This window comes from Papaver somniferum, chromosome 5, assembly GCF_003573695.1.
Source record: "Papaver somniferum cultivar HN1 chromosome 5, ASM357369v1, whole genome shotgun sequence".
NCBI lineage: Eukaryota > Viridiplantae > Streptophyta > Magnoliopsida > Ranunculales > Papaveraceae > Papaver > Papaver somniferum.
The window spans coordinates 85,313,574-85,333,931 of record NC_039362.1 but is presented as its reverse complement, the minus strand read 5'-3'; the positions used below and the strand labels follow the sequence as shown (position 1 = coordinate 85,333,931).

The 20,358-nt window shown below is 36.1% G+C and overlaps 1 protein-coding gene and 1 long non-coding RNA gene across 5 annotated transcripts; both read left to right on the top strand.

Annotated features, from left to right (window-relative positions):
- Window positions 1-5,585: 5,585 nt before the first annotated feature.
- Window positions 5,586-8,269, top strand: LOC113282084. Of its 4 annotated transcripts, none has more exons than XR_003326536.1 (5): window positions 5,586-6,134; window positions 6,566-6,720; window positions 6,805-6,881; window positions 7,511-7,712; window positions 7,809-8,269. It is a non-coding gene; the product is annotated as an uncharacterized LOC113282084 (long non-coding RNA). The 4 variants fall into 4 exon arrangements; XR_003326535.1 differs by having other exon boundaries at window positions 5,586-6,426; XR_003326534.1 differs by having other exon boundaries at window positions 5,586-6,720; window positions 7,511-7,708.
- Window positions 8,270-14,463: 6,194 nt separating this feature from the next.
- On the top strand, window positions 14,464-18,216 carry LOC113282083 (phytanoyl-CoA dioxygenase-like). Its single transcript, XM_026531010.1, has 9 exons — window positions 14,464-14,536; window positions 14,636-14,757; window positions 14,904-14,964; window positions 16,038-16,106; window positions 16,212-16,330; window positions 16,738-16,885; window positions 16,987-17,131; window positions 17,653-17,739; window positions 17,924-18,216. The coding sequence occupies exons 1-9, from the start codon at window positions 14,482-14,484 to the stop codon at window positions 17,967-17,969; spliced, it is 852 nt and encodes a 283-aa protein (XP_026386795.1). The 5' UTR covers window positions 14,464-14,481; the 3' UTR covers window positions 17,970-18,216.
- Window positions 18,217-20,358: the final 2,142 nt, after the last annotated feature.

Sequence of the window (20,358 nt, the reverse complement as noted above, 5' to 3'; positions counted from 1 at the left end):
AATGACGGATAAACTTACACAAGTATGTGGAAGCCCCTAAGAAACTCCTGATTTCAGTTACAGTACTAGGTCTAGGCCACTTAGTGATCACTTCAAGCTTCCTTGTATCAATCTTTTGTTGTCCACCACCAACAATGAATCCAAGATATACCAACTTTTCCTTTCCAAACTCACATTTCTTTCTATTTAACTTCAGCTAGCCTTCATGTAATACTTTAAACACCTTCTCAACGTGAACGAGATGCTCTTCCCAAGTTCTGTTGTATATTAGGATATCATCCAAGTAAACTATCACAAAATCTTCTTTAAAAAGGTCGTAACAAATCATTTATCAAACACATAAACTTCGCTGGAGCGTTACACAAACCAAAAGGAATCACCAACCATTCGAACAAGCCTTGTTTTGTTTTGAAAGCAGTCTTCCATGTATCATCTTCTCTGAATCTTACTTGGTGGCATCCAAATTTGAAATCTAACTTTGTAAAAACTCGAGCTTTTTCTAACTGATCCATCATGTCGTCTATCCTAGGTAGAGGGTAAAGATTCTTGATAGTGATATTGTTCAATGCTCTATAATCAATACACATACGCCAACTTCCATCTTTCTTTGGTACCAACAATACCGTTGATCCACAAGGTGAATCACTTGGCACTATCATCCCTAATTCTAAAAGTTCCTGGACTTGTTTCTTGATCTCATCAGATTCCTCTACGGACGTGCGATAAAGATCTACATTAGGAAGAGAACTCTCTCCGGTCAACATAATTTCATGCTCCACACTCCTCTTTGGCGGTAACCCCATGACATCAAAAAATAAATCCTTGTATTTCAACTTCAACCTTTCTAGGTCATATTCTTGTTGTGCAGTCAAAGCTACCAAACAAACTCTACTCGGCTGCTCTTCAAGAGAACGGATCACAAGGAGAATGAGCTTTGTGCTAGCATTCACCAACCGCTTAGCCTGAGTGGTTGTGATCAAGCTTGTTCCCTCAAAAGGAGAATCTATAGCCCGAATCACAAAACTTTCCCCATATTTGGTAAATGTATACTTTTGTTCCCTCCTATGTAGAGTTGCATCTCTATTCCATAGGTAAGGACTACCTAGTACTACCTGACAGATATCCAAATGAACTACGTCGCATGTAACTTTGTCAATGTATGACTCATTTAGAGCAAATTTGAACGTGCAATGCTGTGTAACTTGTAAGCCCCCTTCTTTTTGAAGCCATCCTAAAGTCTATGTTTTTGGATGTTTGAAGGTCTTCAATCCTAACTTCTATACCAAGGAATTCGATAATAAATTCTTCTGACTTCCCGGGTCAATAACAACATCAACTAGTGAAGTTTTGACTTGCATCTTCACTGTGAAGAGTTTCTCCCTAAGATCATCTTTGAAGGTCTTTCTTTTCCCCCTATCATAAGAGAGAGCTTTGAATTGGGTTCCGTTAGTCCGTGGACTTCTTTTGGATCTTGAGCGACTAGTGCTGCCTTCTTGGATTCTTTCCTCTGCAACCCTTTGGGATTTAGATGAGGGTTCTTTACCCAACACTTTTCGATAACATGACCTTTTTGCTTGAAATGGGTGAAGTCAAACCTTCCTTGTCACTAGACCTCCCCTCTTCTTTGCTCCTTTCACCTCCTTTCCCAGTGGTACCTCCATATTTTCCCTTCGGATTTCCCTTTGACTCAGATTTGTTAAGCATGCCTTCAATGTCATTAGCTTTTATATTTGATTCAGCTATAGTATCAACTGAAAACATCTTCAACTCCTTCTGTATATACTCATGGAACCCGAAGATATACTTCATATAAATAACATAATATTCCAAGTCTAAATCCAAAAACATAGCTTGATTTTGAAATTCTGAAGTATATTCTTGCACGGTTTGGTTGTAAGTCTGCTTCAAGTTGTACCAATTGAACCATCTCTCCTCAAGGTAGTCAACTGGATAAAACTGTTTCCTTACAACTGTCTTGAATCTTTTCCACGACAATACTCCCTTACCTATATTTTGTCTTTGATAAGATTTCTACCAGGTTAGAGCATGCTTCTGTAGCTTCAATGCCGCGAAAAAAATCTTTTCCTTTGAACCATATTCAAAGAAAGAAAAATACGTCTCTAGACGTTCAATCCAATCATCCAACATTTATACATCGACACTCCCATCGTAGAGTGGAATATCAACAAGAAAATTAATTTTCAGATTCTTACCATGAAGTTTAGTTGACGTAGAACTTTTAAGAAACTCGCTTTTCTTCTTTTCTTCGTCCTCATGTTCTTCCTCTTCTTCGTATTTTTCCAAGCTTTCTCTAGGTTTTCTGTATGTTCAGTAAACAACCAAACCTCTGTATTTATATACTTCATCGTACTCAGCCGACCAGGTCTTCTTTTAGGAATCTATTTCCTAAACTAAGAGTGTTTCCTAAAATAAAACTCTTTCCTAATTAGAAATTCTGCCCAAATAAGGTTTCCTTCCTAGTTTATGATTGTTCCCTCAACTTAGCTTGAGGTTTATTAAGTTCCTAAGAGGAGTAGGGATACACCTGTATCAAGCCAACTCAATATACACGTTTAAGTACGACTACCCATATGTAAATGAAGGTATATTTCATTTGTGTGTAAAAAGCTAAGACCATATAACGGTGGAAAGATATTAACTTGAATCTTAAATCGGGTTTCATCTAACGGTGTATATTGATTGTTTTGTTCCAAAGTTATCAACCCTGATTTGAAGACTATATAAGGGAGAACTCTAGCAACTGGGAAACCTAATCCCCACACCTCTTGTGTGATAGTAGTTGCGACTAGAGTCGATTCTCTTTTAACCTAGGTTTTTCCTACTTAAAAGCTTCATTGGGATTCTGAAGCCAGACCCAACTATTTTCTCTGTAGTTGCGTGTTCCGATCTTACTAGTTCTATCGTACGGAGTACTATCTTCTCTAAGATTTGCTCGAGATTTATCTCCGATAGGTAAGATATAATAAGTAATCACAAAGCTCTTCGTTTCATTCTTTGTGATTCCACAATAACTTGTTCTACTATCATATAGTTAAGTTATTGTGAGGTGATTGATATTTCTAAGCTGTTCTTCGGGAATATAAGACCCGATTATCAATTGGTTCCTGTTCACTTTGATTTATCAAAAGACAGAACAAAACTTCGTAAGTATTTTCGTGGGAGATAAATTTATCTATTATAATAGACTTTTCTGTGGGAGACAAAAAATTTTATCAAGTCTTTGACTTTGGATCGTAGCAACTCTTACTTGTGGGTGAGATCAGCTAAGGAAATCAAGTGCGTAGAGTCCTGCTGGGATTCAGAGGCGTAAGGAACGCGATTGTACCTTTACCAGTGTGAGATTGGTTAGGACTCAACTACATTCCAGTCCAAAGTTAACTTGTAGTTAGCTAGAGTCTGTAGCGGCTTAATACAGTAAGGTGTTCAAATCTGGACTAGGTCCCGGGGTTTTTCTGCATTTACGGTTTCCTCGTTAACAAAACTTCTTGTGTTTGTGTTATTTCTTTTCCGCGTTATATTTTCTATATAATTGAAATATCAGAGGTTGTGCATAGTTCAATCAATTGGTAAATCCAACCTTTGATTGTTGATTGAAATAGATTGACACTTGAACATTGGTCTTTGGTACCGTTCAAGTTGTTTCTCATAATAATCAGGCTCACGGATTTCGATCTGTTTGATTTGTTGATTACATTGAGAAACAAAGATATAACTCTTGGATATATTTCCCTTGATTGAGTCTGACTGTCTAGTTGATTCTCTTGGAATTATATTGGAGTTAGTCCATACAGATTGCCTAAACAAAATATTGGGTGTGGTTATTAGATCCCCGCTTTCTCAAAATCAATTACAATTGATTCGCGTGTAGCCTTGTATATGAGTTTATCTTCTTTCCTGCCCCGACCCTACAAAAAACCACAGTTATTGATTTATCTTCTCCCTAGAAAACTCTGGCCTTTAATATTTATTTTAATTTAAAAAATTAAAAAAATAAAAGAAAACAAGTTTAAAAACTAATGTCAAATAAGAAAAAATAAAAAAATTTAACCAAGCGTAAGTAAATAATTTATCTACCTTAGGACACCTTTCTCGTCCCACTACCACCTGTTTTTCCACCACCACCATTAACGTCATCACTCCACCATTTTCACCAACACCCACCGCCGATCCACCATCCCCGCCCACCATCACAACCACCATTAATGTCTACTGATTTAATATAAAATAAAATTATTATGCGTTGTTAATGAAAATATATTTATTTTGTTATATTTGTTTTTATAATTATTATTATTGGATAAAGAGTATTATTACATTAACTAGTTGGAAGCCTAACAAGATAAGTTCCAACAGAGTACTACTACATTAGTTGAACATGTTGTCGTGCTAGCCTACCAGCGAGCCTCATGAGGAACCAAGCCAAAGGAACCGAAGCAGACATGAGGACTGTGATTATGTCGCAAGGGGGGCAAGATAATTCTGCCTTCCATGTTAAACTCTGTAATATTGCGCCATCGGGAACTCGAACCTGGGACCTCCTCGAACGCATGAAAACTCTGTGGAACGGGATGACCGGCTGAGCTAGGTGGCCCGTTTTTTAATTAATCAAATAAATAAAAAACGGGCCACCTAGCTCAGCTGGTCATCCCGTTCCACAAAGGTTTCATGCCTTCCAAGAGGTCCCAAGTTCGAGTCCTCTATGTCGCAATATTACAAAGTTTAACATGGAAGGTAGAGTTAGCTTTCCCCCTTTGCGACATAATCACATCCCCATATCCGCTTCGACCCCCTTGGCTTGAGTCACATGGAAAGCGATACTTTTATGGGAACAAGTACTCTTCATGGTGAGAACGATTTTGACTTTAGTAGAATAAGGATGAGGCGAGCTTTAACAATTTCAGAGGCCCTTCAGAAAGATATTTGAGGTTCAGAAGGAACCGACTGTCCTGGAAGTGATTTCACGGGATCCATGTCTTCTTTAATTCTGGATGAGACAATTGTTGGAGGATTTAGTTCCATGAGAATAATAACACTGAAGAACCTTGCTTCTGAAGATCTCATAAATCCTGGCAACTTGATGACCATCTTGAGAGTCTTCACTTCAATGTGAGGTGGTTGTCTGGCTCGGTTCTGTTAGCACTAGTCCAGAAGGGGCTATTAATCACGCTTTTAAATGACAGATTCATTGCGTTATTAGAATTTCACAAACAAATTCCATCATATAATATGAAAATAGTGGGGCCTATTATTTGACACAAAAAAATATCATTCTCAAATATGATAATTTATTAGGTGTGCGATTTAACGATGAACCATTAAATAACGGTACATGGTTGACAAATAACTTAGGTCTATACACACCCATGGTAGATCTTCTATTGCATACCCAAAAACGGCAAACCATGTATAATATTATGTTCCTATGGGCTTGAAAATGGTTGGCCACTGGCATGGTTGCCATGAGTTTTTCTTTCTTTTTTTTTGGTCGGTTTGCCATGATCCAAGTCTTTCGCACTTAACATCATCTCGGACTCAAGAGTCTCGGACCAAACTATATCTCTCGCTCTTCTTCCTCTTCTCTAAGACTCTAACCTATTCACTAACCTAACCGCGCCTCTCGCTTTCTTCTTCTTCTTCTTCTTCTTCTTCTTCTTCCTCTCTTCTCCTCTATCATGAGCGCAACTTTTGGCAGATTGATTTGCTTATCAATCGTATTATTCAGTCAATAAAAGTAAGAGAGAATTGTTGAGTTTTCTTCCTCTTCAGAGTTTATACGACTGAATGCTACCAAACCCTAACCCTGAATCACCCAAACATACGCACAATTTTACCTGTTTCATTACCTTCTCAATCCATAGTTGTTCTAACTTAGCCGTATAATGAATCTAATTATCGCTTTACCTTCTGAAACCCTACTTTCATTTTGTCTTTCCTCTATAGAAGTATAAGTTAATGATCTTCGAACCTTCAATTTTCCATTTATTCTTTATTATCATCAATTTTTTCGCTAAACATTTTAGTTATAGGTGTTGTTTAATTCTCACTGATACTTAATAGGGTTTTGATGTTTGCATATGTTTATTAGTAATTGATGGTGTCCTGACTCTCACAAGGTAAAAACCCCTCTATTTTCATTCATATAAGAACCACATGTGTAATTAGCTAACTTAATTGTTTTGTTTAGATTTCAATCTTCTCTTCTGTTTTCCTTCATTCACTGATTTTTTGTGTGGTTTTTAAAGATCCTTTCATTTTGATGAAGATTTATGTTTATGGTAAGGCCGTAAGGGATTACTTTGTTATCATATCTATATATGTCATATGCGCAGCTCTGATACAAAGTGTATATTTAGGATTCTGTATGTGGGCTTTGGAAGTGGAATTGCATTTCTTGATGTGTATTTGGTATCTGATTTTGGACAATGATAAATTCTTGAATTGAAATGAAAATTAAATTAGTTTGATCTTGAATCATGAAGTTTGGGTTCTGTTGTCAGTGCTAATGCATGCTTGGTATTTTGGTGCCAATTTGTTTCTGTCTCAGGTTTCTGGGAAAGATGGAAGCAAAAAGTATTTCAGTTCTTCTATATCCTTGTCTTGTTATGGTAATTCTGACATGAAGAGTGGCTAATCAAGTACCAGCTGCGGAGCACAAATTATATTATCCACCTACTAGTCGCTATGATTACTATTATCCAGGTTAGTTGTTCAAATATTTCATCTTGTACCAGAATATGATGTTCATCATTTATTTATGTACAGTATGTGTAATTATTCTTGCAGGACATGATGGATCATATCCTGAATGGGATGATGGTTACTATTTTCACGCAGGTGATGGATCAGAGATTTCGTACTCGGTGAGTTTATTCATCTTGTTGACCTTTTAATTCTATCTGTTTGTGTTAAGAATTATCAGATTAAGTTCTGTTATTCCAATCTAGGAGGTTTCTTGAGTATTTGTCACTCCAAGCTTTCCTGTCTTGAATTGCTGTATTCGTATATCCTACTCTATTTTGATGGATTTGGAGATTTGGAGCAGCCAGCGTACGTTTCTTTAACAGGATAATTTAAGCAATACTTTAATAGAAACCTGAACGTCCCATTCATATTTCAGTTTCTGGAATTTGACATTAGTTGGTATTAACATTATTGATAGATTGATTTAGCTAGAATGACTGGTTATGGAAGTGGATGGTCTAGTGCTCATGCAACTTTCTATTGTGGAAGTTATCTTGCTATCTTAAATTGGTCTCAGTTTCATGCTTAGTGGAACATGATTGGCTAATGGATAGCTATGATGTATAGATTAATACGGTTAAGGATTGGTATAGTGACTCGTACCGCAGTAGCATAGAAAACCGAGCTGTAACATGGTATATTGATTGTGATGAGCAAGTACCAAGTGAAATGGCTTTTTGTGAGTGTGGTTTTTAACTTTTTAATCTTCATTTTGATTGATTACTAATGGAAGTTCTCTTCTTTGTAGGTGAACTCATTGGTGCAGATATTCCTAAATGACCAAACTACTGATGTGTTATGAAATGGCAGCTGATTATCACTCGGAACCACCTCATTTAATAAGTAGCCTTGTTGCTGACAGTTGCGGTTCTATTCTTCATTGTTTGTGGAAGATCTCAGCTTCATTGTGTGTGGAAGATCTATTTGACACGAGTGGTATTACTTGGTTTGTATGTCCTTCACCGATCTCTATCCAGCATTATAATGTATTGTAGGATTTAATAATTTGTATATCAAATGTACTGATCTCTTTTGTATCATATTAGGACATTGTGGAGGATTAGGTGTTGGTGGGTAGGTGTTGAGGTAGGAGGATCATGTTTTTAGATATGTATGTACCTTCGATGATTTATGCAGATATGGGATGGTATTCACAACCCATTGCGCACATCGATACTGAGAATGAGAGGAAGTCGAAGATGATGAGGTCAGTTTCTTCTAAATTTGGCTAGATAGCACTGATCGAAATGGATACATACGCGGAATGGTGCTGGTGTTTTTAAAATTTCAAAGCGATAGAGATGATGCAGTTCTTGGGGATGTTTCAAGAGGCGACGTGATTAAGTGGCCAAAAGCTTATGTAAAAAGCTTATGTAATTCTTGTATAAGAGAGACCAAATTAGGGTGGCAAGAAATACAGTTCTTTCAGTATGCGGTGTATTTGAAGATTTTATTTTGTTGGATGTTATTTTGGGTAATTAATCAATAAAGTTTATTTCAGATTCAATTGAAATTTTAATTTTGATTTTTTAACAGACTTATACGATTGAACCAAAATCAGTTTCAGATACACCAAATCTGAATCTGAAAATTTCTCCCTTATGACGGATGTTAATCGTTATTGTATTTAACACACAATAGCCGTGGTATTAAATACCTTCATTATGGCAGACATCAACCGCTCTTTTATTTAACATACAATAAGCTTGTTTCGTGAGTTAAAATCACAAATTTTACTTGTCATACTTAATAATGTTTTCAATTTGTCATTTATAAAGAGTCACACCGAAATTTGTCATTTATAAAGAGTCACACCGAATAAATAACGGTTCGAATAAAGAATGAAGTCCGTGATAAAAATGTGTTTTATAACAGATTTCTTGTGTTATTTATAGCCCCTTTTGGACTAGTGTAGGCCCGTCGGGTGAGTTGGGTTCAGGTCCTCGTTTTTTAGAGAGGTTCTTGATCTGGAGGACCGTATGGTAGATGATAAAAATGTGTTTTATAACAGATTTTTTGTGTTATTTATAGCCCCTTTTGGACTAGTGTAGGGCCCGTCAGGATGAGTTGGGTTCATGTCCTCGTTTTTTTTAGAGAGGTTCTTGATCTGGAGGACCGCATGGTAGATGAAGAGCTAGAACATGCTAAAAAGGTGGCTCGAGATGTAGATGCCAAAGTGAAGTTGAACATGAAGTAATAGATTTTCTCTCGGGGCCTTTGTTGGATGATTTTCATCACAATTGATATTTTCTCTCTGGACCTTTCCCGTATGCATCTGTTAAAGGAAGGGGACCCACGTACGTTTTTAAAATTATGCAAACCCTAATTTTGCCTCGTGCGTGAATCTTGAGCAGAGGAAGGATTCTAACGCATATTTCCTTTGGTGTAGGCCCGGTACATGTTTCCATATCTGAAAACCTTAGAAGGGTTTTGGTAAAGCCTGATTTGCTTGATCATGATAGGAACTTAAGATTTGGCATGCTGGGTGAGTCCTTCTCTGGATGCGATGAAATCTGACTTTGAATTGTCTTATCTTGGTCGTGAGGAAGTATTTTGGCCTATCTACCCTGATAGCATCTTGCAAGTCTCGATCTGATCGTAAGGGTTGAAGCGTTTCGTCGTAAGAGAAGTCTATGTTGAATTTTGTTTGAGGTTCGGCCATGGAAGCTGACACTCAGACATGATATTTGATTCTCGCTCAATAGAATATGATTAATCAATTATTATTGAAAGTTTTAAACGAATCATTTTACAGCCTTAGATTTGGCTTTCCCAAAAATGAATCACGGGCATCCTTTATCTTGTCTAAAGTCTATCTTAACTTTGTTTTGTAAGCTTAAAATACAGTACTACTACCAAGGTCTATCAAGCAAGGTTCGAAAAACGGGTCACGGCCCAGGTCACAGGTACTAGGCGTGACCGTTATAACGTGTTTTGACGGGTGTGAGCATGTTTTGGGTCAAAAACGCGTTATATAGGAATAAAACGCTTTTTTTGACGTTTTTTTAAAATAACGAGTGTGATAACTGTTAAATAAGAAAAATAAATAATTTGTGATCTGAATTTCCTATGTAACGGTAATTACAGCTGTGAAAACGGTTACAACGGGTCTAAATAACGTTGTTACTACGTTTTTTCATTTTTTTTGGTTTAATTTATTTATTTGATTTTTTACTTATTTGTTTATGGGTTTTTAACATACAAATTTATGGATATCTAGTAAAATTCACAACCCTAAGTCTATGACTTATAACAATGCATTGTAGTTATCGTCTACCGACAATATTTATACACGCATACTATCACTATCCACTTGATATGTTCAAGTTGTCACTCGAATAGTTCAATGCATTCCCCAATATTTCAATAATGCATATTCGGATTCAAAAGAAGTCAAAACTTTGTTGTCAAATAATACTCCTAGGCTCTTAGCTACTTGCTACAAGACTAACCAACAAGGAATGCAACAGGAAGAGAGTCAGAGACTAGCTAGAGAAAAAGAGAGTGAGAGAGGGAAGTCAGGGAGTCGATTTATATTTTTCTTTTGCATTTGGAGGTGTGTACAGTATATGCTACATGTGGTCTGTAGTGTACAGTAAAAAGAGTAGTTGGTTTCATGATCAAAGACATAGCTAGCCTGTGCTTATATGCGCATGCAACGAGATTCCAAATGTTTCAAGAATATTTCGATTTGCTAGCTATTATGTCTTCTTGCCCAAAGGAATGCTTTAAAAGGACAAGAAGAGAATTGAAATGAAATCAATACCTCTGGTTCTCTGGTTCTCTGCTTCTTGCTCAAAGGAATGCTTTACATTTTGAATTTCTCAAATACAAGTTTAAGAGGTAATATTAATTATTTTTTGTAGATTTTTCATTCAATTAGAGATATAATTTATTAATACGTTATTAATTTATTTATTATCGTTTTTTTCTTTCATGATGTTAGAGTAGTGAATATAGATGTTTGAGAAATATCGATGTTTTTTTCTTTCATGATGTTTGAGAAATATTTAAGAAATGTTAAGTGAAGAAATGTTTCATTCTATTAACGTATATTTACTTAATAAATGTTTCATTTTTATCTAAGAAATGTTTTAAGAAATATAGATTTTTTGTTCATTTTATTATCATTTATTTAAGAAATGTTTTAATAAATGTTAATATTCATAATTAAATAGTCCATCAACTTGAATCAGTTGGCACGTAAAAAATCATTGTTTCTTTATAAAAAAATGGCATGATGAATTGATGTATGGTATATTTGTATTCCTGTTCTCAATCATGAAAAAATGAGAGGCTACACGATCCTTAATTTCAACTTTTAATATTCAAGTTGAGTAAATGACTAATGCAACTTGTGATTTCTAATTACAATGCTACTCTAACCATTTTTATATTGATGGAATATGTCCACTTAACTTGTATTTATATATGTCACTTATTGCTATGTGAAATTTCCTACTTACAGAATATAATGGAAGGATCAACATCTGCAAAACGAGATGTTTTTCATGCATATTGTACTGTAATGAGTGATGGTAAAAAGTTGAAGTGTAATTTTTGTGAAAAAGAAGTGTCTGCGGGAATTTCGCGTTTCAAAATGCATTTGGCACAACAAAGAGGTACAATTACTCCCTACATGCATGTGCCACCTGAGATTAAAAATTTAGCAAAAGTATGGGTGCAAGACAGAAACAAAGCAAAATGGCAACGAGTACCAGAAACTGAATATGAAGATACAGAAATTCAAGATATGTATGAAAATGAACCGTGGAACCCTATGCATGATATAGATGAAGAAGAACAAGCGCCGATAACACAAAAGATGGGCGGGTTATCGAAGTTGAAGAACCTTTTTGGACGAAAAAGTAAGAATACTAATGCCGGAGAAGGTACATCACAGCGTCCACAGGCCTCTATGGACATACCTAGTTCTTCAATGCGTACACCACACCAAGCACCTAGGATGTCTGTAGATATGGGAGGACAATATAATACTAATAGGGATTCTCAACCTAGCATGGCGAATTTTGGGAGAAGTAAAACATGCCGGGAAAAAGTTGATTCTTCTATTGGACGTTTTTTCTATGCTAATGATATTCCCTTCAATGTGGCCAACTCAACTTAGTACCACGAGGCATTCAATGCAGTTGCAAATTTCGGAAAATCATACAGAGCTCCGTCTTCCTATAAGTTGTCGAACCCATTATTAAGGCAGGAAAAACAAAGGATTCAGAAGGATGTGGTGTCGGTCCAACAAAATTATTGGAGAGAGTATGGGTGTACACTCATGTCAGATGGTTGGAAAAACAAAAATAACCATACGATTGTAAACTTCTTAGTTTACAGTGGCCATGGGACAACATTTTTGAAAAGCGTTGACATCGAGCATAATCGGTTGACAGCAGAGTATTTGATGAGTTTGTTCAGACCGGTTATAGAAGATATTGGTCCGACATATATTGTTCAAATAGTAACTGATCAAGGATCCCAATTCAAAGCCGCAGGTAACTATTACAACTTAATTTAATTACAGTTGTTTATTTTTATATATTATTAATTCATTTCTCATTTTGTTTTAATAGGTATGAGATTGGCCATAGAGTATGGTACATTTTTTTGGGTACCTTGTGCATCTCATGTGTTGGATTTAATGTTGGAAGATACTGAAAAGTTTCCCTTTGTTAAAGGTGTGATTTCAGAAGCTAGAAAAATCAGTAAATTTATTTATAATCATGGTTGGGTTCTTGCTAGATTCAGACAACATTCTGGGGGACGCAATCTATTGCGCCCTGGCTTAACAAGGTTTGCGACAAATTTTATCGCAATCAAAAGTATCATTGATCAACGTAATGCAATCGAGAGTCTTTTTGTAGACCAAGAATTTGTGAACTCGCCAGAAGGAAAAACTCGTACGGCTAAAGATGTGAAAAAAATTATTTTGAATGAGATGTTTTGGCACACATGCCAAAATGCATGCATGATGGTTGGTCCTTTATTGAAAATGATCCGTTTCTTGGATTCAGATAAACCTACCATGGGTTATTTGTTTCATGCACTTGCTACATGTGTGGAAACTATAGAAAGGGGTTTGGGTAAAACTCGAAATAATTCTATTGTAGGTGTGATTAACCGACGATGGAAAGATCAGTTGAGTTCTCCTCTTCATGCTGCAGCGCATTTTCTGAATCCATATTATATCTACAACCCAGCAGCCAATCTCATCAACAATGAAATTTCTCAGCCCCAAATTTGTCTCAGTGAAGTTATATCAAAAATGATTAGTAGCCCTCAAGAACAAGCGACATGCATGCTAGAGGTGTGAATTTTTATTAACAATTAATTTCGTAATTATATGAATTTCTATTCACAGTTTTTGATATTTTTAGGCGGGAAGAATGCAAATGATGCAAGGCCAATTTGCATCACCATCAGCAAGATTGGCTGCTCTGCAAGGTGATCCTGTAAGCTGGTGGTTGTCATACGGTGCTCACTTTCCATCACTCCAGAGGATCGCGGTAAAGATACTAAGCCAGACAAACACATCGTCTGGATCCGAGAGGAATTGGAGTGTGTTTGAAAGAATTCACACCAAACTACGCAACCGTTTAGTTTCGTCAAGAATAAACGGTTTGGTATATGTTCAGTACAATTTAAGATTGGAGCAACAAAGAGTTCAAGGTAAAGCAAAGCGACATAACATCGATGTCCACGATGTTCATAGCCTGCTGACAGATGAAAATATGCTTGATTGGATAGCAGGGGATGATGAAACACCAGTTTTACCTCAGAAAGAACATTGGTTAAATGAATTGGAAGAGGAAGCAGCTAATAATCCAGAGCCTCTCCCTCCACCATACGAATGGCATGATCCAGAAGTTGAAATCTCATATCAAAGGTTGCCAGTGAGTAACTTTGTTTATGACTTTGGTAACCTAACATTTGGAGACAATACACAAGGTCATGAAAATGAAAATCCCATACACAATTCTCATTACACTGAAGATCGTCCAGAAGAAGATACCCGAGGAATTAATGAAGAGTATAATTCCAATATTAATATCAATAATGAAGTAGATAATCGTAATGATAATGAGGAAGAAGACTATGGTTATGAAGATGACGATACTGTTAACTACGACAGCAAAATGCATTACGCGAACCAATATGAGGCGGAGGAAGAGGAGGAGGAATCAACTGAGAATCGTCGAGAAAACAGAAAATACTTGAATAAGTCGAAAAAAAATGCCGGTACAAGTTGGTTTGTCTAAGTTTAAAATTTCAAGCACTACTGTCACTAGGTTACTTATTGTAAGTTTATAAAATTTGAAGTGTTTAATGATTATTTATGAAATTTTAGTTGTAAGTTTGAAATTAAAAATTGTATAAGAATTTCTCTCACTCAAATTTTTTTTCCTTAAAAACGGGTTTAACCGGTATGAAAACGGAAAATACGGTGTAAAAAACGTGTGTTAAAATGTTATTTAGAAGAAAAAAACTGAAATATTAATTTTAGAAAAACGGTAATCACAGGTGTGAAAACGGTTATAACGGGTCTAAATAACGCCATTTTTTTTCTATTTATCAGTGTTATTTAGGTAAGCGTGTTGGTGAGCCTCACGGGCACGGTATATGGGCGTGAGCGTTATAACGGACGTTTTTTCGGAAAAAACGTCCGTTTTTCAAACCTTGCTATCCAAAATATTTCCAGAAAAAAAGATGGGAATAACGGGAAATCTCACTCCACAGCAATTGGATTTCTTCAATAGTCAAGGTAATAATTAATACCAGAAACCTCAACCAAACCAACAACAATCCCAAATTTCCTTTCTTCTTAATTGTTTTTTTTTTTTTTTTTTTTTGAATTTTGTAGGGTATATTGTGATAGAATCATTTGCAAGTCCTGAGGAAATCAATGGGATGAGAGATAGGATGAATGTGTTACTGGATGGATTTGATTGCTCTGTTACCTCCATATTCTCTACCAAAAACCAGGTTTTGATTTATTTTTCTTTCCATTTCTTTTTTAAATTCATATATAACCAAAGAAACAGAAAAGAAAATTCACAGTAAGAAACAGAAAAGAAAATTCACAGTTTAGTGATTGTTAATTATTTTTTAATTGTTATTTGTTTGTTCAGAAAGAATCGACTGATGATCACTTCTTCGAGAGTGCTGATAAGGTTTCTTTTTTCTTTGAGGGTATGTTTTGATTTCTTTCTGTTGTTTATTGAGTATTCCAATTTACTTTCATCTGATTTAGGGGCTTTTGATTGAATTATCTTGTTTAAGTTGTTAACTGGCTTGTTAATGTTGCTCAAGTTACACTAGATTCCCTAGTAACTGAGACCAGTGAGTATATAAATATAGGCTATAGAAGTATTTGTTATCCCAAATTATTCATAATTTCATTATACTGCTTTAGATAGGATTCATTGTTTATCACTGCTTAGAAGTTTGCATCTATGACTCTATCCCGAAACACCACTGGAACAACCTCACACCTATATAAAAGCCTCTCCAGGAAACCAACGTTCAAAAGGTGAACAATATGCCACAGCTACCAGAAAGAGCGAGTAAACAAGCAAATTCATACACCCTGATAGAACATGTTTGAACCATAATGAAGAATCCTCAGAATTTTTAAATATGGCGCCTAAACATCATAGGGTGATGTAACTTGAGCTAGTAAATTGTAGCAAAACTGACTCTCCAGTGGATTACGACATCATTGTCACAATCTTTTGTGGACAATGATAAAATGCCAACGACGTATTGCGCTATTTCTCCTGCCTTGTCTTGGGTATTTGAGATTTCAACATGCATTTGTTGAAAGTACACTATTTAGTGCGGGAGTTGTTATATCATGGACCAGGGTAGTATATATTTTTATGACCTCTCATGAAGTAGGCTTGTCAAGTCTTAGTTTATTTAATTTGGCAATATAATGGAAGGGATAGGACGTAAACACAAAGTTGTATGATCGATGTATTACAATTTTTTTCTTCCAAGAGCACAATGTAGGAATCAACTTTAGCCTATAGTAACCGGGCAAGTCAACAAGTACATGTTTGTCCTTCTTCTAGCAAATTTTTATCTTCTTCTGATTGCCTAAAACTGTTTTATTTCTATGGTTCTATAGCACAATGTGGAATTCAACTTATTTTCAATTAAATCTTGTTCGCCATCTTCTTTTGTTGTGCCTGTAGCATATCAGTTACTTATGTTTGATTTCATTTTCTCACTTTCACAATCTGTATTCGTTCTGTTGGCAGAGAAGGCATTTGACGATGAGGGAAAACTAAAGCAGTCAAAGCAGCTCTCTATTAACAAAGTTGGACATGGTTTGTTTAATGTTGTGTAATTTATTATCACGGAAATTGAGTTCTTTTGACCAATACTAGGTTTTTTTGGTGTTAGCTGAACCCTTTTGTGTGGTTATTGTGCAGCTTTGCACGAGCATGAACCAGTATTCAAAAGCTTCTGCAGTTCAGGGAAGTTACTGAGTATGCTAGTCTCACTGGGTTATAAAAGTCCAGCGATCATTCAGTCAATGTACATATTCAAGGTACCTTTCTACGCACTTCTTGTAGCAAAATGTTTTTACGTTGTTTGAGCGTCTTGATTCTGTTGGATTGCTTAAAATCTCTCACCTCAAAGTATATGATGGTTAATGTTGATATGATTAGCTGGTAACATAAGCTTGATAACAAGCCTTCTGGATATCAGAATGCCAACTTTGCTCCTGACATGCTATCCTTAAGTTGTTAATACCTTTCTGTTATCACCATTGTTTAAGATCCTTCAGCAATTCACTTACAATGCTAATCTTACATAGAATTCGCACTCGTGCTCAGTGTGCCTTGTCTCATGTCCTTGTGTTGATTCCCTTTTCTGTAAAAGCTGGAATGCATGGTTTATTCTATTTTCTACTATTACAGACATTAGTATTATGTATCCTTTTTTTTTTTGCAGCAACCAGGTATTGGAGGAGAAGTAGTGCCACATCAAGATAACTCTTTTCTTTATACTAATCCCACTTCGTGCACGGGGTTGTGGTTAGCTTTAGAGGATGCAACAGTTGTTAATGGCTGCCTTTGGGCTATTCCTGGATCTCATAAAAGTAACTTTCCACTTTCCTGTTTTTAAATGGATTCTTTCTCCTTAGAGGATGAGCAGGTTTTCATGGTTTTACTCATCTTCTGCGTTGCTGGTTATTTACAGATGGCCTTGTAAGAAGGTTCATTAGAGATGAGAATGGGGTTCATTTTGATTGTCCCTCACCAGATTATGATCAAAAAGACTTCGTCTCCATTGAAGTAAAAGCTGGGTCGTTGGTGGTCATTCATGGTGATCTTATACATCAAAGGTTAGTTAATTCGAGAATCTGCTTCTATATAGTTAGTAGTTTATATGTAATCCACTAACCTTAGTTTGTAGAAATTATTGTGTTACACCGATACGGATACGTGTACTAATACTCCAATACTTACTTTGACTAAATATTAGATATCAAGAGCTGTCAAGAATACCTTAATATTATAAAATTTGGATATTTTACTAGATTATAGAAGAAGTTTTAACTACTGTGACAAAATATTAGTTCCAAATCCGTCCACTGATCTTGCTCTGGACTTTCTTCCTTCTTATCCAGACTTTTTCTCTCCAGTGAGGTTAATCATACATATTATATGCATATATCTTGCAAATTCACTGCTTATATATCTATGTTAAGCTGATATTTATATTGTGTGTGCCGTATCCACGTATTTTAGTTTTTTATGTTGTCGTATCGAAGTAGCGTATTGGATACAAGATACCGATACCGTGTCCGTATCGTTGTAACATAGAGTTTGTTGTCTTACTTCTCCTGGTGATGGTGAATAACAGTTTTGAAAATCAATCCTCAAAATCAAGACATGCCCTAAGCTTGCACGTGGTTGATACGAAAGATCATGTATGGGCACCAGATAACTGGTAAGTCTTTTAATAATTCTTCCATCGTTTCATTTTTGCACCCTATGATCGAAAGTGCAAACTTAGCTTTGTTTCAAATCCAGAAGTGAACTAATAATATCACAGTTCAGTAAAACTCACCGCTTCTTGTAATAGTCTTCAAATTATTGCTTTAATGTGTTTTTAAATTCTCTTTCTAATTCAGGCTCAGAAGAAGGGTGGATCATGAACCTCTTTACGTCTCGTCCTGATCAAACAGAAGTCTCTCGATCTTTGTTCTACCACCATTCAAGACTTTATGAAGGTAACACGAGATTTCAGTTGAACAAATCAGTATCTCAATAACTAAGTCTCTTAATTTGTTGACCAGGTGAAAGAAGTTTGTCATGCCTTTGTTGTAATCTTGTTTTATTCACTTCTTTTTAGTTTGAATCCTCCATCTGCAAATAAATAAAGGGTAGTTGTAGACTTGTAGTAATGTACAGTACTCTTAGTTCACCCTTACTACCTACTCAATGATTTTACTAGGTGATTTTTAGACTGCATATTACCATTCGACCATATTTTGACTTGCTAGGCCACTGGTCGTAGCCCCAAAGCCAAAACTGTTCAGGGCCTCGGAGATCTAGGCTTGATTATTAGTGACATCATATGACAAGCTTTTTCCCCATTTTAGCTTAAATCGCCGTGTCTGTTTTTTCATGTTCAAATAGCGTACCGAATGTGTTCAGGCCCATCCTTTATTACAAGGCAACTGTACGTGCTCAGCAGATTGAAGTTTTGCATGATTCTAGGTTAACTAGGAACTTGGAACAATAGATGATTGCAGCACCACTTCTGGTCTCTGGGACCATTTTGGTTCAACCCAGATGAGTTAATTCTGGTACCAGCAGATTTTATAACCAAGTTTAAGATGATAGCAGAAGGGAATGTATTAGTTGAGAGAGAATAAGAGTCCAGCAACATTCAATTTCTTATAATAACTTCTCTCCTGACAGCAGCAGAATGTCAGACTTTTAGTTCAACCCTCGTGAGTTCACGGTTTACTAATGGACTAGTCCATTTCAACTGATCTTTTATGGGTGTTGCTAGTGCTCATATCCTATAAAAAATTAGCACCTGTCATTTTTGACTAGTATATCAGACAAAAAAAGAGGGTTATGTATTCAAATTCATTCCCTTTCATGAATTTTGTGTTTTTGGTATATCTGTTGGAAGTTTGATGTTATCAAATAGAGAGGACCACGTGAATATATATTTATTGTTGATAAGTGCAACACAGAAATCTTCATTTCTCAGTTACTCCTGTTATGGATTGATGGAGTGCTTTTATTCACCTCTTACAACTGTGTAGTCTATTTTGGAATGAGCCAGGCAGGAATTTGAATTAGTGACCTCGAGTATGAGAGCCATTTAACTGTTGATTGTGACGAGTTCCACGCGGTAATGCAAACCCCAATACAATACTGGAAGTGAACCAACTAATTGTATTAGGTCGATGGTTTTAAGTGCACCTTATTCTGTCTCAGCACGTGAAAACAAAACAGCTGATGGCTTTCATGTTAAGGAAGCGAAAGGTTAGACAACTGTTTGGGTCATAGATTTTGTAACATAATGCATCTTAATATCTAAAAACTGATCGGGTTTCTCCTCTACTGGTGGTACTTGTCATCTCCTAGCTTTAGGGTTTGAGCAATTCTAAATCCGGCGGGTCAATACTGAGACTTGTAGGGAAGCTTTACCCTTTGGCGGTTCGGCTTGGCTGTTGGTATCGACATGTCTAGGAGCAGCCGATTGGAAAACGATATAGTCCTTCATGAAAATGTAAAGCCTAGCACCCCATTCTATCAGTATCCTGCCATCGACAGGATAAAATCTAATTTAGGCACACTTTACACAATACCTCTAGGCCATGGACATTGACAGCATTCACGAGTTTTCCAGTATGTCAATTGGTTTTGACAAATTTCAGATCGAAGAGATCGAAGATTTTTACCATCAAATATCAAGTAACCAAGAATACATACTCCTAAATTCCTAGTGAAGCAATAATAAACTAATCATCAGCTCTTTTAGAAAAAACAAAAATAATGATGCACTAATCATAAGCTAGTAATAAAGATAATACCACTATTAGAAGATTTGAAAAAGTTTAAGGTCGGGTAACTCTCAACCACCAAAAGTTAAGCACAAAAATACGTACTAATGATAAACTAACTACTCATTCAGCTAGTCAGATGATATTAGCTACGCTTATAGTAATTGGTGGTGAGAGAGTGTTGTAGTGCATGATTGAATCCTTAATGATGCAGTCATCATCACAACTTACACAGTGCAGGTAAGCTTTTATAGAGTAGTAGGGGTACTGTCTATAGCCCATAGTCTGATTTGTTGTTTTCTTATCTTATACTAGCTTAGCACCATTGGAATACAGCAAGGTATCTCTGCAAGATGATGAATTTAATCAAGTTGTAGTAGTAAACCCTAGACCCCTAAATAGCAAAACTTTTAAACCACACCCAAAGCTGCCTGCAAAACTGTTAAAAGAAATTAAGCAACAAAGACAGAAACCAACAAACATAGCCCCACTAGGCACCACTGCAAGAACAAACCCCAGAAAAATAAATTCAACCCCCCCCC